At 35.6% G+C, this 17,470-nt stretch overlaps 1 protein-coding gene across 1 annotated transcript in view; it reads right to left on the bottom strand.

Annotated features, from left to right (window-relative positions):
* Positions 1–17,470, bottom strand: part of C1H8orf34 (chromosome 1 C8orf34 homolog) — a 139,658-nt gene that overhangs the window by 104,424 nt on the left and 17,764 nt on the right. Inside the window, exons 2-4 of the mRNA XM_062502207.1 lie at positions 11,569–11,716; positions 10,504–10,635; positions 1,797–1,925 (exon numbers count right to left, since the gene is read on the bottom strand). Of these exons, the coding sequence (XP_062358191.1) occupies positions 1,797–1,925; positions 10,504–10,635; positions 11,569–11,716 (409 nt within the window). The remainder of the gene's footprint in view (positions 1–1,796; positions 1,926–10,503; positions 10,636–11,568; positions 11,717–17,470) is intronic.

Raw genomic sequence — 17,470 nt, 5'->3', positions numbered from 1 at the left:
AATTACAATCTACGTGAAAACACTGCAAGGTAGAAAAACATCTGGTGGGAAGAAAAACACTTACTGAGCAGCTTTCAAGGGCTGGTTGTCAGATCTGAAATGGGATCATGAAGAGGTCTGACAATATTTCCATTAATGATCTGGATGAAGAAATAGAGAGCACATTCATGAAAGTGAACTCATTATCAGGCTGAGAGTGTTTTAAAGCAATCTGAGGGATGGGATTCAAATTTTGTGACAAACCACCAGAAAGCATCAAGTACTAGCAAGAAACAGTGAAGAATGTTTCATTAGTGAAATAACCATGAAAAACAGCCTCCAACAATGGTGACCAGGTACATTCACCCAGTCTAAGTGTGGAACCCAGAAGAGCTGCAGAGCTTTACACTTCAGTTAGAAAACTGTGGGGCAAGGAGAGGTAGAAAATGCTGCAAAATCTATTTTAGGTATAAGGAAGTATATGTATAGTCCTACATAAAAGTGGAAACTTCACAGTATTCTGAAGGAAGGACAGAGATGTAGGATTGAAGAGTGGATTCAGGCATTAATTATGGAACTCTCACATATGGTTGGTTTGTATCTCAAGAGAGTGAATAAGTATCCCTTTCTCTGTATCTTTGCATAGCTCAGCTACAAGTCTCTGAAGGAGAAAAGCTTGAAAATTACACCCAGATCCATCACAGTCAGGCAACAGTGAGGCTGCAAATCAGACACTGGCCACAGCTGCTTTAGCTCCTTACATGCAGAAATTTTTATTTTTAATTTACTAGAAAAGTATTTCAAAAAAGCTCTGTAACTATACTACTATAATACAAGTTTGAAATTGCTCAGAATATAATTTTAGTGATCAACCCAAAACATTTTGGGAGAGTGGGATTTGGGAAAACTAGTTTTGGGTATTTGGGACAATTTGGAAAAATGATGAATTTCAAAATTCCTTGCAAAACAAATCTTCCCTTCCTCATTCAGCTCTGTCTCTGACCTCTCTATCTGTTAATTCGCCAGTGAATCAAGAACTCCAGGGATAAAATGTAATGACAGAAGAAATAATACTTTCTCAAAAAATATCTCCCAGATCATGCCACACCTAGTTTTCATGTAGCATAGCAGAGAGCACTTGTCATCATTTCATACTTTAAAAATTGTTAGTAGTATTTGCTCCCACAAATGTATTTCAGAATTCTCTTCTACAGGAAAGAAAACAAAAGGAAAGGGGGGGATAAAAAAGCAATAAAAAAGCAGCTATTCATATCCAGTAAGCCTTAGAGCTGTCAATTACATGAGTGTTTAAGGAGTAATACATGGGGTTTATTATGAAATAAATGTTTCTGAGTATTTATTTGAGATGCTTTAAAATATTTTGTTTTGAAAACTAGGAAGTCAAAGAAATCAAGAATACAAAATAGCTAAATGTTTTTCAATAACAGGTCTGAACTCCACCAATAAGGTTAAGGTTTTACAAAGGTTAATCCCATTTAACTACCACACAAAGGAGCAATCTCCCTGCTGTATGTTCCCACTATTTTCAGTAAACCAGCCTCTTGTGTCAATCTCTTTATGAGCTAATTCAGCTCACTAAACTGGTAGAAAACTAACGTTATAAAAAAATAAAAAATATTGCAGGGAGAGTTCCTGAACTATCTCAGACAATCTGTAAACCTTATCAACAGGAATGTAACTGCTGATGTCAATGACCTTGGTCTTCATTGAATAGAAGACCACCTTCCTGATATATACTTCCAAATTACAATTCAGGCCGCATGGTTACATTAAAAAACTAAAATCAATGAACTTACTGCGAGACAGATTCTCAAGGGCTTTTCCAAGCTTTTTGCTCTCCTGAAGAATATGATTTAGTTCATCAAAATCAGGGTTCTCCGGTTTTGTCTTCCAATCCCATTTAGGATGCTCTATTGACCTTGGCACTAAATATACACAGATATATAGATGAAGTTTAGATTTGGTAGTTCAGACTCCTACAGTAGAAAAAAATCTGCACAGTGAGTTCACAAGCTCAAGCATCTTAGGTGGAAATTACTTAACTATCCTTTTATTTTAATTGCTGGAAATATTTTCTTTGGTCAATGCAAAGTAAAAATATCTAAGAACAAATGCATACCTGATTTATTCTTGTAACTGAATTAATTGTTAAACAGGACAATTAACATTAGTAATTGAAAATATTAAAACTAATGCAACAAAAAATTATTTAAACTACTGCACATGATGGTATTTCATTTACAACAAAATATAATTGTGTGGGCTAGGGGTCAATAAGAAAAAAATTCAAAACAAAAATGAGTGACAGGTATTTTTGCTTTGCTAGTTATTTTATCAAGAAGAAAAAAAATATTTTAGATACAGCTTTTAAAACAACCTTTTTCTTTTCCAAAAATCATAAAGTGTAGATAACACAGTTCATAAAAACAGTAAAGTAAAGTAAGTCCTTATCATTCATGTTACAGCCTCTAATCTTCATTTCACTACTTAAACAAACTCAGCCTTTGGGAAGCACAGACCTGAGTTTACAATTTGCTGCTCATTATCTATTACCAAAACCTTTAATTTTAAAATGACAGTATCTCAACTGCTAAGCTAAGTTTACCGACAATGAAGAGGAGAGTATCTGAGATATGTAGGACACAAAATGAACAGAGCTTCTTTGAACAACGTGAACATTTTGAGCAATTTGCAGAAATGAAAACAACTACAATGCTATTTCTAGAACTTCAGCTTAATATGTTCTTTTTGCGAGGGTTCAGAGGTAAGTGAGTCACTGTTTTTGCCACAAAATGAAACTGTTGGGTTGTCTCCATTGGACACAGCATAGGCATGCTAGTGTGAAGATGATGATGTCCAGTCCACCTTTTCACCAGAAAGGACTAGTTGCATTTTTACCAACCATGATTTACCACTTGATGACCACTCACTTAAAAGTAAATTCAAAGAAAAGCTTAAAATATCCAATATATCCTGGCCTGCTTCAAAATTCTGTTTACTATTTTGACAGCTGTCAACTAATCTATGCTTATAAACATCATTTTCACTACATGCTAAGAAGGTAACTTACAGACTCCTACAGATAGCACTAAAAAGGTGGTTTCATGATAATTTAGAACTTCAGAGTGCTTTCATGATGGTATGGGGAAATCATGCTCAGACATCAAGTCTGGTAGCTGTTACAAAATGTCTTAAACAACTTAGTATTGAAATTTGCCTTAATGCTGACTTCCCTCTGTGTGAATATACAATCTGCTCCACTTTGGATCAACTTCAACTTTCCCTTATGGAGGAAAGTCAATAGTCACCTTTTCCAGAGAAAAGAAATGGGACAAAGTTACGTTGAAGTCATTCTGTCACAAATAACAGGGTTGTACCTCCTGTAGACATAAACCAACTCATCTTCACAACAGACATCTGTAGAGCGTCTGACAAGCCAGAGGATAGCCTCATCTCTAACACCCACTCAGGAACCTGGCTATTAGGGAAGCTAACATATTCAGACTTCAATTACAGACATTCTCAAAGACAGAAGACAAAAGAGACATTAAAAAAGACCTACAGAGATAAGAATAGAAGGAAAGGGACACAAGAACTCTCAATAAGGAGAAGGGAAGAGAGAAGCAAGTGGGAACGTCAGAATCTTGTTCTGCTCTGTGTTCAAAAAGGCAAGTAATGTATTTCCTTCACAGGACAATGGAAATAATGAGATATAGTGGTTCCTAGCACATACATACAGGCTTTAAGGTATTAAATTATGAGTAGTCTCTACTCAGATGAGCAGCTTGTAATGTTTGTTGATACTTACAAATTTCAAACGCTATTTTATAATTCCCTGGTTTAAGAACTGCTAAGTCAATTAAAAGTTACATTAATTCTTGTGTAACAAAAATTGATTCCATTCACAGACCATAGCATATACAAATTAAACAGCACAACTTCAGCATTGCTCATCCTATTTTTTTCTTATTTAGAGAAAACAAAATATTCCACCTAGTATTTTTTCAAAATTATTACTAACTGCAAATATAATTTTTTAATAAACTAGTAAAAAAATTCTCTAAGGAGTTCTCTCTGTTTTCACCCACCTTTGTTTTACATTGAGATCACATGCTCATTTTGAGGCCTTTTGCAGTCACCTTACTATCACCTTTCTGTGTGCCAACACTATATTCTACAGCATCACTCACTAGCAGTATGACAGATTTTTCTATGTTTATGCTGAACTTACCACCAAAAAAAATAAAAATCTCACAGAATCACCAGAATACAAACAGGCAACAATTTAATGTAGTAAAACCATATAAAAAGATGACAAAACCTTGAAGCTTCCAGGTTGCAGAAAATTTCTACAAGCTAGAATTTGATATCCGTTTGAAACAAAACACATTTTTCAAAATAAAAAAGGATTTTAGAGAAACCATATGCTTTTGAAGCAAAATTTGTCATGGTACAGAAGCTGGATGAAACAAATGTAAGTTTTACTTGACAGCTATGGAGCTTTCAGGATCAACAACTGCCAAGTATATGGACCAACACACATCAGGAAAAAAAGAGTCTCAAGACTCTTGGTTCTTGAAAAGTAGGGACACTTGCTCATGACAGTGACCTGGTTGCTGATTTCAGAGAAATGTCTCACAAACACAGGAAGCTTGGATTGCAGCTCACTAGATGGATAATGGGAAATCAGTCAAAACCACGGAAATTTGCATGCTCCTGTACAGTCAGCTGTGTTTTACTGAACCATTTTATACTTCAGTGAAAAGATACTAGAATAGATATACCGTCATGAATTATTTCAATACAATTTGTTTCAATGTTTCAATACAATGATTTGGCTGATTCTGAGGAAGCAAAACAGTGGGAGAAGTTAAACACAATTAGAACTGACTGAAATTTTTATTACTTCTAGAGAAGACATAGATCTTCCTACTTACCTAGTCTTTCAAATAACGAATAGATACTGAAACAACATCTATTTAATAGCATCACGTGGAATGTGTTTGTTATTTCAAGTTCATTTTCTTCTTACTTAGAGATTTTTTCAAAATATAAACTTGTATCTTAGCTGTAGGATCAACAAGCACTGGTAATCTTCAAATGAATGGCTTAATTGGAAGCATTCAGACGTGTACAAACACCATATGATCCATCTTAGGAATCTTTTCAAATATGCGATCCCCCTCTGTATGCATGAAGTCCATCATTAATCATTTACGTGCATGTGTCATTACACACTTAGCAAAATCCTTTCATTAGACTCTGACCTTCAACTTTCTTTATTACACTCACTCATTCCACAGAATCAGATCAGTAATTTCAAATCTCTTTATCACATTACCCACCGCAACCGCATCTCTGTTATTTGATAATTTATTACAGTGTTATATATTATATATCCTCTTGAAATTATATCTCTACAATTCGGAAGATTTATTACATCTACATTGTAGCATTTGTATTGAAAGATGTAGAGTTTCCCTTTATGGAGCTGAGATTTCACCATATCATCTTAGGAAACTGGACAGACACACTTGTCAGTATTTTTGATTTTCTGGTGGTGTGCCCTGGCCATAAATGCACATTAGATTCATTCACAATTGTATTATGAATTCTGCCACAAATCAGCACACCTTTATTTTCTACTGATGGTACAAGATCAGTACTGGTTTTATCTACCCCCTGCAAGTCCTTTCAATGCATGATCTGCAGACAGAATCAGATCAGTTGCTTATTAAATCTAACATTTCATTAATGCATTGTATGACCATCTTACATCTCAAAGAACAAAAATATGTATAATATAATTGAGCATAAAATTACTTATGCATTTAAATCCTGTAATAGCATTCAGATTTGAGTTCTTTGATAATAAATCCAAACTGGTTTACATAGTATCTGGATAGTAAAAGGCTAAAAGAAAGAAGGCCTACAGTCCTAGACTGACCGAGCAACTAGAAGCATACAACATTGTACTTGCATATGGGATGTGGTGAGAATGCTGAATTGAAGCAGCATGAAATGATCATCTGTGATCTCATATAATATGGAGGTGGAAAAGAGATCAATCTACTTTGCCTAAAAGTAGCTAGCTGGGAAACAAAAAAGTCTGTTTTACAAACTAGTTTGAAACTTCCAAATTTGTTTTTCTTCAGATACAGAATGTGATCATTTAAACATTTCATTTATTTACACACAAACACCCCTAGCTCCAGGCTTCTTCCTTGCCAGACAACAGCAGCAGCAGCTTCTGCTTAACTCTGGTTTTACACACACCAAACAAGGGGTCAGGTGGATTAGATATTAACACTTGTTTGTGTGTTTCAGGTGCACCTGAGATCATAACAGGCAGAAGAGAGTGCAGGTATCTTTCCGGTAAAAAAGTTGAAAGCAAAAGGAATAGACATTTGCGCTGGAATAACATCTACACTGCAGTCAACATCATTCTCTTAAAGGAAAAAATTAATTTCCTAATTAAATAAATCAAATACCCTCATGTTCCCAAAGATTCGTACGAAGTAACAGCTCTGAATAAACATACAAGTTCTGTATCATTTGAAGCAAACAGTCAAAGACAGAAACTCTGAAATAGAACATAAAAGAGCTGATGGAGTCCATTAAATTTTGGGTTTGTTTTGGCAATTTTGGGGCGGTGCTTTTTAGATTCTTTGTGTGGGGATTTGTTCTTTTAATTTAAACACAAATCTGAGAGTAAATCTCTAGGTCTCAGCAGGTCCAAAACTTTCTGTTTCTCAGATGAGTCCTTACTACCTCTTTGGAGATACTTTGGGAAAAAAGAAGTACAAGAGGTAGAAGCTGAAGATACAAAACAAATGGAATATGGTGTGTACATTTGGACAGAATTCCTTCTAAACATGCTTGCTGATCTGTGTAGCTGAAGGGATATATTGTACCCTCTGATTATGGCATGAACCAGAAAGAAAAAAATGTCAAAATAATATTTAGAATATTAGTCTTTATATACAGATTATATCTATCTATAAAATATAGCTATAAGATATGGCAAAAAGTTACATGTCTGAAACCAACTTCTGTGACAGTAATTAAAACAAAATGCAGTTCAAATGCACAAAGTATTTTCAACAAGTTGCAGACAACTAACTGCAGCTATAAGTAATGAAAACGATAAGATTAATTAAGGTCTAAATAAATCAGTGTTATAGAAAAAAAAATTGAAGTACATAAACAGCAAAGCATGGAAGCAGAGGATAATTAGGCTGAAAAGGACCTCTGAAAGACTTCTAGCCCAACCTGGCACCCTAGACTGGTCCATTAAGGTTAGGGTGCTCAGACTACTCAGTTCAGTTTTAAATATAGCCCATGATGGCGATTCCACAGCCTCTTTGGACAACCTGTTCCAGTGTTGCACTACCCTTGCAGTAAAATTTTTGTTTCCTCTTGTCCTTTCCCTAAACACCCATGAGAAGACAAATCTGACTATGTCTTATCATCCATTCTCCAACATCCTAGTTAATGGTCACAATGAAATCTCCCGCAAGCTTTCATTTCTTCAGTCTGACCAAACCAATTTCTTTCAGCTTGTTCTTGTCTATCACATGCTCCAACCCCATCATCATCTAGGACCTCCACAGGACTTGCTCCAGTACACCACTGCTTCTCACGATGTACTCCAGATGCCACCTCAAAAACAATCACATAATCTTGCTACTGCAGCCTGGTATGCAGGTCACCTTCAGCACTGCATGAGCACACAGCCACAGCTAGTTTGTATTCCAAGTCCTTGTCCATCAGCATACTACATCTTTTTCTGCAAAGCTACTTTATAGACACACATATTCCAGTTTACATTATTGCTCAGGGTTATTCCATCCAAGATGGAGGATTTTGAATTTGCCTGCGTTGAACTCTCAGCCCATTCCTTGAAATGAACAGCAGTTTTGCTATGCAGAATACCAACCACTTCCCACCATTTGGTCTTGCCTACAAACCTAAGAGAAATTCTATATCATCATTCAAGGCATTAGGAAATTCTTTTAAATGGCTTCAATCTCAGTACCACTCCCCTGAGCATGCCTATCTATTAAAGATAGATTTTCCAATTGGACTTTGCACTGCTAGTCACAATGCCTTGAATCCACCACTTGAGTCAACTTTCTATACATCATCTTGTCCACTTTTTGAGTCCATATCTTATTAACTGAGTTATAAGGATACTATGAGAAGCTGACAAAGAATTTGCTAAAGTCATGGTATGAAACATCCATCACTGTTTTTTTGGTTACAGGGCCAGTTATTTCACCTAAGAGGACAACTGTGTTGATGTGATCAGACATATATGGTCTCATAAATCCATGCTTGATGTTACAAATCACATTTTCCTCCTTGTGACTAGGAACACCTTCCAGGAAAGTTTGCTCAATAATCCTTGCAGAGGGTGAAGTCATACTGATGAGATTGCCCTTCCATAAAATACATGAGATATTTGCATTTTTCTAATCGTCAGGAACATCCCACAATCAATTTGAACTCTCAATGATGACAGAATGGCCTTTCAATGACATCAGTCTCCTCTTTCAGCATGCTTAGAATCAATCCCATGTAGTGCCATACATTTATGAATGTCCAGTTGCACTAAGCACACCCTAATTCTACCTCCTTTGTAGGCAAAGATGTACTCCCGCACACCGTTTCTAGACTTCAGTAGCTTGAGAGTCAGTCTTACCAACTGAAAAATATTATTAAGTGTCCCTCAGCCTACAAGGACAGATCCTTGACTCCAGCTGTCTCATGGATATATAAAATATTTCCTTGTTTGATGGGAGACCGAATAGTTCAGAATGCCCAGCTTCCTCTTTGTCCCTCTAACGGGACAACCTAAGGACTAACAAGCACTGAACTTGCAGTAGGCACACATTTGAGAGGAGTGACGTGATATCACCCCTCTATCTGGGATAAAGACAGAGAACTAGAGATGTTTAGGAGATGGCATGAAAGTTATTTGATGCATACCAGAGAGCCTGAAAAGCAAGCATAGGGCAGAAGGAAGGAACACAGCATGAAGACAGGAACAGCTCAAAATACCTTTTGGCCACTGTTTCTAACAGTGGATCTCTATGAATTGCTGTTATCCAGCAAATCTGTTAGATTAGACACAGATTGAGTGACTATGAGCATTTATTTGAATACCTTTATTTCTTCTTGAAAATAAATTAAAATCCACATGCTTCTTTTGAACAGACTTAAAAATTCATGTGCCCATTGAAAGGTACAGTGGAATTGATGATTAAATTTGAGTGTTTTTGAAGCAGGGAATGTACTTCACAAAGAAGAAACAGAGACAAATGCTCCATTTCTAGAAAAAAATAATCCTGACAAAATCCTGTACAATGGGATACAGCTACTTGTAACAGCTTTTTTTTTTATTTGTTGCAGTTATTTAGTCTCAGTAAAGAATGCTTCATAACCGTACAAGACTATTAATCGCTCTAAAGTATTTCTACTGTATAAATTCATCATGATTTACTTTACCCATTGCTGTGTAGTATTTTGACTTAGTGAGGTCATTGGTAAATTTTCCTTTGACTCATTTAAGTCTAGACTTTCCCATCCTGATTTTAGAGGAAAGACAACAAATTTTCTAATGCAGCATACTATATCTCTGTTCTCATCTGGTACACCTAGTCACACTCAGAGTTATAAAGATTTTGCTATTACAAAAATATCCAAAAGCTACAAGAGTCAACAGAAGAAAATATAATTTTTCAATTTATTTTGGAGAAAAATCTTGGTCAAACAATTCCCTGGGTATGTAACTATATTTATATGTGTATGCATATTGTAGATATATTTATCTGTGGAAAAACCCCAATATTAAGAATCAAGCTTAAAAAATCAGATTTCTTCAATACCCTGTACACAGGAACCATATTTCATTAAGGCTTGTTGTCTTCACTTTCACTGACTTTTTACAGGCAATTGACAATATTCTCTTCAGACTCTCTATTTCTACTCTGCCTTTTCTTTCAGTGTACATTTAGATTCTTTCAGCAACTCTCAGAACAGTATACCTTTTCTGCTGACACTATTCCCATACCTTGAACTGCATCTGTTCATAATTCATAGTTTTGAACTGCCTGACACACAGAAAAAAATCTATTTAAGACTAATATCAACAGAACAGATTTTACATGTGCAAAATGGCAATGTAAACTAAAACATCAAACCCTAATCAGTATCCAAACACAAAATAGTGCATGACACCCAGATATTAATCTGGTTTTTAATCAATCTATCCAGAATTCTTTTCTATCTACAGATGACAACATACGGCATTATAAAATATTCATAATTCAAGTGATCTTAAGGCAAGAATCAAACTCTTCTAACATATATATATACACACACACACACATATATTTCATCTGCTCACAGTTTGTTTTCCATTTTAAACCATATTTCAATGAAAAACACACTATAGTTGGAAAGTATGCACAAATTATTAATGTAGTAAAGCTTTCTTACATGACTTGGACTCCGGTGATGGTGGAGAAATGTTGGACACAGCAAGGTCACTCTTTGACTTTTTAGGCTTTTTTGCATTTACCTGCCAAGGCTTATCATAATTTCTAAAATCTCTTCTTGTTCCTTTATTTTCTGTCAAAAGAATCAAATTAGATAATCATAACATTTTTAAGGTCATTTTTCAAAGACTCAAAAAATAATTAATCAAAAAAACCCCAAGGTATATCAATCCAATTAAAGACAGCTCTTATTTTCTCCTATTTCTGATTTCTTTTATATTTATCATATTTATTCCACTTTTTAAATATAAAAACTTAGAAATTAATATGTTTTTCATTCAAAAAGTCTATTTTTGTCATGAAAAATTCCTTAATGTCCATATTATGTCCATGTTTTACTGGCTGTGCTAAAACTGTATTTGATATAAATGGTTCGCTGACTTGTCAGTAAATTAACACTTTGACTATCAGCAACTATTTAAGCTCTATAGTCTGAAACAGATCATTAGCCAATTTTTAAATACAAAACTAATATTGTAATAGTAGCTTGCAGCAGAATAAGAAAACCAAGACTTCTACTTTACAAACACAGCAGATACTATTTCAGAATATTATTTTAATGCTTCGGAAGATTTACAATCATAAATTATTCACACTGGAGTTATGAAGCACAGCACCTCTTTAAGGGTTAGGATGACAGATATATAAAAATACGCATTATTAAAGAAAATACCTCAGTAGAGGTTAATCTCGGGCACAAATACACCATGGGAGGGAAACGGAAAACAAAGCTAGAGGACAGCAAGGGAATCTCTCTCACTGAGACTGGGACTGTTTCCATTCTGTAACTCTGATCCATACCCACACGATCTATACATAGGCTGAGCTGACACAGCAATGTATATTAAATTCAGTATCTGCTGGACAAATAGGATTTATTCTGCATGCTCAAAAGCATAGAGCAGTACATTTCTGTAGGTGCATGTCCATCCAAGAAATCATGGACATAAGTGTTGGAATATTATACTGGAGACCAGCCCTTTCCAGCACACAAAACGTAACATACCTGATGTTTCACTCTCTGCCCAGAGGGCAGCAGAGCCAGACAATGTTCTCTGAAGCTGACCACGGTTTCCCTGCTTGGACTGAAGATGATCAATTAGAAATGGGATTGGCTGGTCAGGTGTCTCCGTTATCAGCTTAGTCATCAACTCCTTTAAAAAATTAAACCAAAACAAAAAATTAGTGAGACATTGCACCTAAACTAATCCTGTATTTACCAAAAGAAAATGAGGTTTGTTTTCAAATTTTAAGAGAATAGCTGGAACATCCACCTCCTCAAACTGCTGCTAGCTTTGTCCTATGAAATGCTCATATCTGGAGTGCTCTCAGCCTATACAGTCTCTTATCCACTGGAACATAGGTAAAAAAAAGCCAGTCCCTATTACCTGTTCAAATTTACCCCAAACAGTAATACTGTCCATTTAACCACTTAGAACCAGCACATCCTCAGAGCTGCAAGTAGCTTTTCTCTAACCAATACATCCAAGTTTCCTCTCATTGGAATGCTAAGAAAGTTTGGGAATTTTTCATCTCATCCAGACATCGACAATTGTCTGGTTCAAATATGCATTCATATCTGGGAACCCCAAGTTCTGTCTGATCAAACAGGTAGACAGGTTTTAAAGCAAGTCCTCAAAAATACCATAGTATCAAAACAGACAAATATTTTATTATGTTGATGCAGACACAGATACAAAGCCAATGCCAACAGGAAAGCATCTTCTATGCCAGGCATTGGTACTATCCAACAGCTGTTCTGCACCTTGGCTGTGCAGGACTGCAGAAAAAGAAACACTCTCTGTTATTGCTGCTGGGGCTCTTTCTGGCTTCCTAGGCATAAAACATATCAGGAAGCCAGAAAGAAGCTGTGGCTCTGCTCTGCGCATGGGCGCTGAGAGGAAATGACTCAGGGCAGGTGAGGTGACCCTGAAACCAATGTAGTTCTACAGGAGATCTGTGGCTGCTGCTGCAAAATTAAAAAGCTCCACGAAAGAAAATTACAGGAATGTACAACAAAATGAGAAAAAAATAAAAACAAACAAACAAAACCAACAAAATGAAACAAAACAAAAACCAAAAACAAACAAAACCACCGACTAAACCAAGTTATTCAGAGCATATATCCTCTCTTCACCTATCCCCAAGCATAAACCTTAACACAATTTACACACACTTAAGTCCATCCCCACTTGATCTTTTCCACACACTTTCAATTAATAAAAAAATTTAAAAACGTCAGTAGTTACTTAGCATTACCACCAGTTGGGAAAAGATACTTTAGAGGAAGTATACCAAATAGCAGCAAACATGAATAACTGCACACAGGATTACTAAGGCACAGCAGGTTCTCTTTGTCCACAAAAAGGAGAAAATATGCCAAATCTCACGTCTTGTGAAGACAATCTTCTGTGATGTCATTTTTGATACTTAGCCACAGTGAAATAAAAAACCCTGGGTATCTTTGGTTTTGAACTGGAACTCCACAGGGAGAAATTAAGCTACTTACTAATCTTAGAATTGTAGAAGCTATGGAGTGTAACTTCATCTAGACTGCCTCTTATGAAGGTAGGAGAAACCCTCCGACATACATCTCACAAGAAAAATTCAGAAATTAGAGTAATTCGTATTTTAGTTGCTTGGCAACACTAAGAGCAAACCTTTATTCATTCCCCCGCAGAAATGCAGAATTAGTGACAATGGAAAGATGTAATCTAGTGCTTGTAATGGACCACAATAGCTGTAGTAATTCCACTGCAGAAGATTCTATTACCAAAGGAAAAGTGCCAGTCTGTTACATCTGACTTGTACTTTAAATAATTTCTCAGAAACATGGTTTGAAAATCATTTTTGTCTTAGATTAGTAATACATTGTGATCTTAACATAGTACTGAAAAAGGTAATCAAGAAAAATGAGAAATTTTAGAATGCCTACATATCAATGTAAGACAAATGCTAATTGACTGTTGTCATAACTGCATCACTTCCTGTTGTAGCAGGAAGAAATGGTCTTTAAGTAACAGCAAGACATCTAATAAAATAAAACACATTACAGGATTCCTTACCTCTTCTGACACGAAGCAAAAAACCTAAAGATCAAGGTGATGTGAAATTAGATCCTATTAAAAAGGACCACTTTTCATATCTACTGTTATATTGATAATAAGACCTGAGGTATATAGAGAATATCAATTATTCTCTGTGCTGTCTCAGAGAATAATCAGTCCTATACTGAGACAGCAATTAGAATATTTTAAAGAACTGTAGATAGAGGCTACTTTTATCTGGAATAATGAATGTGTTGTACCAATCCTGTACACCTAAAGTAAAAAAAAAAAAAAAAGGAAAAAATATATAACATTGCTGAAATCCTCAAACTGACAAGTGTGAAGTTCAGAAAAAAAGCTACTTATTTGTGTAATAAGCCTCAAACTAACTTGCCTCAAGCACTCTCAGAAATGTCATTAAAAGTAAATGCAACTTAAAATGAACACAAAGGCATCTCAGGTTTCAAAATCTGCCATTTAAGGAAGGCAAAGCTCTTTATTACAAGTATTCTGCTGCAAAAGGGAAGAAAAACTCTAAGGGATCTGCTTCTCAAGCTACTTCAAGCAAGGTTTGGAAGCAGTCTCCAATTTACCACTTTCTATGGAGTTTCTGAATTCTAGACAAGGTGCAAAGAACACCACCCCTCTAATATCACTGTCTTCAGATGTATACTCTGTATAAATTGCCATTCACATGCTGAAGGTGTTATCTCTCTTCCATATCCTTCTGCTTCACACACAGTCAAGACACCCCAGAAGCAGGATCCCAGCTCCTTGGCCCTTCTACCAGTTTCTGCGACCCAGTTCATTAAAGGACTCAACTCCATCTGCTCAGCTCTCAACCTGTGCTCCTCAAGCTCACGCTTCCTTTGAGACTTTTGTCATCCCCAGCAAATTGGCAATTACATGGAAATATGTTAGCTGCCTGCCTTCAGTTGCTTGGCTATGCCATGAGGTGGAAGAGTTGGAGGGGCAAGAAAAACAAAAATAAAGCCCAAACCCAAGCCACACACATAAAAAAAAAGCCCACAAAGCTTCACACCAACATTAACTGTACATAGTGAGCACTTTCCTAATTTTTTAAGTAAAAACACATACACTTCTCTGGAAGTGAAAAGATACTGCAGATTAGAAATATCAACTAAAGGGTATTCTCATACTAGCACCATTCTCTAGCAAAACTAACTTCAACTTCTGATTGAAGTCGAAAAGCTTATTTGATGATGTCATCTGTTGCTCAGGTGACATCTTAATAGACAGTAGGAATAACATACTACATGGTACTCTAAATACACTTTCACACGTTTGAAATGTCTTTTAAAAAAAGAACAAAAGTGAATGTATTAAATAAGAAAAACTGAAGCATACAAGGTACAAAAATAAAATTCCTTTTTGGTTAGCAGCAGTCTGATCTGACTCACAATGTGCTAAGTAGGCGAGGTTTCACAAGAAAAAGAAAAGGGAAAAGACTAACTAGTCTCACTGAAGACACCTCTGCATTAACAGCAGAACAAATATGGCACAAGATCATTGAAGCTGAAATTCATTTTTTCACTAACAAATCATCAGGTTAGTTTCAATTCTTCATAAAAACAGAAATGCAAGACACCTACAGACAAGCATCTTAAAAATATTAATTATACTTTTCACACTTCTAGCTAAATTTCTAAGTTTTCTACAATTCAAATAAGACAAGTCTGTTGTCCTGTGCATAATATGGCTTTTAACAACAAATAAAAAGCCGTGGCAGATTGGGTCTCCATCCTGCCAAACAAACTGCTCACTAACCATAATCTCTCTCCTATCTTCTTTCCACTGCTATGTCTTCCTTTCACTCTATACCCTTGTCTTTTCTATCGGTGGACTCCACACAGTCTATTCCTCCCAGCTGTGTAACAAGTAACAAGCTGTTCAGAAGTCAGTAATTATGAATTCCCTGTGTATCCTCAAGACACACTGGAGCACAGAAAAGGGGCCAAAACTTCCATAGTTACTACAGACTAGAGCACTCAGATGAATATATCAGTTTCTGCTGCTTCCCAATTATATTGCCCCAAATCAGGCTCTGCCTTGATTGAAGGCAGAATGAGAAAGAACAGCAAGTGGGTATAAGCTCTTTCAGTTAACTGCTTCAAAGATTTTACCTTGGAACTGTGCAAACCAGTTCTTCATACTTTGTAAAGGTACCTTCCTATGCTCCTACATTCACTAGTTTTATTGAACTGTTACTTAGATTGTTAAAAAAAAACAATAAACCTTGTAAAAGTTCATTTGTGGATATTTCCAAGAGAGATTTATGCACATGTAATGAGGCTGCAAAAGATCTTGAAAAAAACACTAAGTCTAAAGTAGTGGTGTAATATATGAATGATTTATAAAGAAGATACAGAATTTATAAATAATAATTTATAAAGAATTCTTTATATCTTTCACTATTGTGCTATCCTGAGGTCCTCTATTAGTTATTCAATGAAGGCTCAAATTTTAATTTCCTTGTAACTGTCCATGCATTTAATACAAATGAAACAGTCTTCACAGTCTATGAATCATAGGCCCAATTACAAGAATGTCCTAATTAGCCTGTCTAAATGTACCTATCAGGTTATTAAGTTAATTAAGAGACAGTCTATCTTGCCCTGTAATTGGCAATGGTAACTACACAACAATCACATTTTAACTGTACGGACTTTTATAGACAATGGCACTCAGCATACACAGATTCTGGCTGCATTATGCTCTTTTTTTCATGGATTAAATTAGAAGTTTCAATACAAATAAATACAGCAAGTCTGCACAGTGATGTCAGTAGTGACTTTGTCAATAAAGAAGTCATGAGGGGCTAAATGTCTCCCAGCTGACCAGCCAGAGTATGTCCACCTAAGATAAGAATTGCTCTCCTGGCTCCACTGACTTATTAGAAATATACGGACTGACTACAGAGAAGCTTGGAAACTCAGACAGACACCTAAATTCAAACTTGCTAACCCCTTCACACAGGCTGTAAGTGAACAAAGAAGATATAAAATTGAGGGAAAACTTGCAGAAGGACAGAAGGTTTAAGAAACTTTTTAAATGACTGACACTTTTTGGTTAGAATTCCATTCTGATTACTGCAGTAACAAAGCAAGGAAACAAAAATAAAAAAAAATTAAAGTATATTTTGACATTATTCTTAGTGCCTAAATTAAGAGTGTGCAATTCTTAAATGAGAGCAGAAATGACTGCTTAAATGACTGCTTCTATCAAAAAAAGATAATTTTTAATGGAAATAAATGAAAAATACCAGCATCCTTCTTCTGGAAAATAGCCAGGCTTTAAACATTCTTCAGCAATTTTAATTAAAATTAGTAACAACACATTATAAACCATGAATTATAAGGACTTCAACATATTTTACATTCATGAAACGATCATCACATCTCCCTGTAACATAAATTACTCAATCCTACACAAATTCCCACATAACTAAAATTCACATGCCTGTACCATACTGTTTGCTTCAAACAAACCATGGTACAGTAACAGTTGAGAACAAATAATAGTCATATTCAACCTGCTTATGAAAACATTCAGACTTTTATCTGGAATAGACTAAAAAATTTTCAATCAACACATTCTTTTTTCAAAGCCTCATTGGCGCCATTTCAGACAGCTGTGCAGTTAAATTTAATATCACAAGACTGTAGCACACAGCATGGGAACACAACCCACAGAGAAATTACTTTGGACATAGAAGTAAAATGAAAGTACAAAGCTGATATTTTGGTTCTGATGCTTTGGTATAAACGAAATTCCCCTCAAAGTGGCATTGCTGCAAAATCTAAGGTATATGACTAGTGGCACAGGTATCATTTCATAGAA

Source organism: Cinclus cinclus, chromosome 1 (genome assembly GCF_963662255.1).
Source record: "Cinclus cinclus chromosome 1, bCinCin1.1, whole genome shotgun sequence".
NCBI lineage: Eukaryota > Metazoa > Chordata > Aves > Passeriformes > Cinclidae > Cinclus > Cinclus cinclus.
This window is presented reverse-complemented; position numbering and strand designations above follow the sequence as displayed.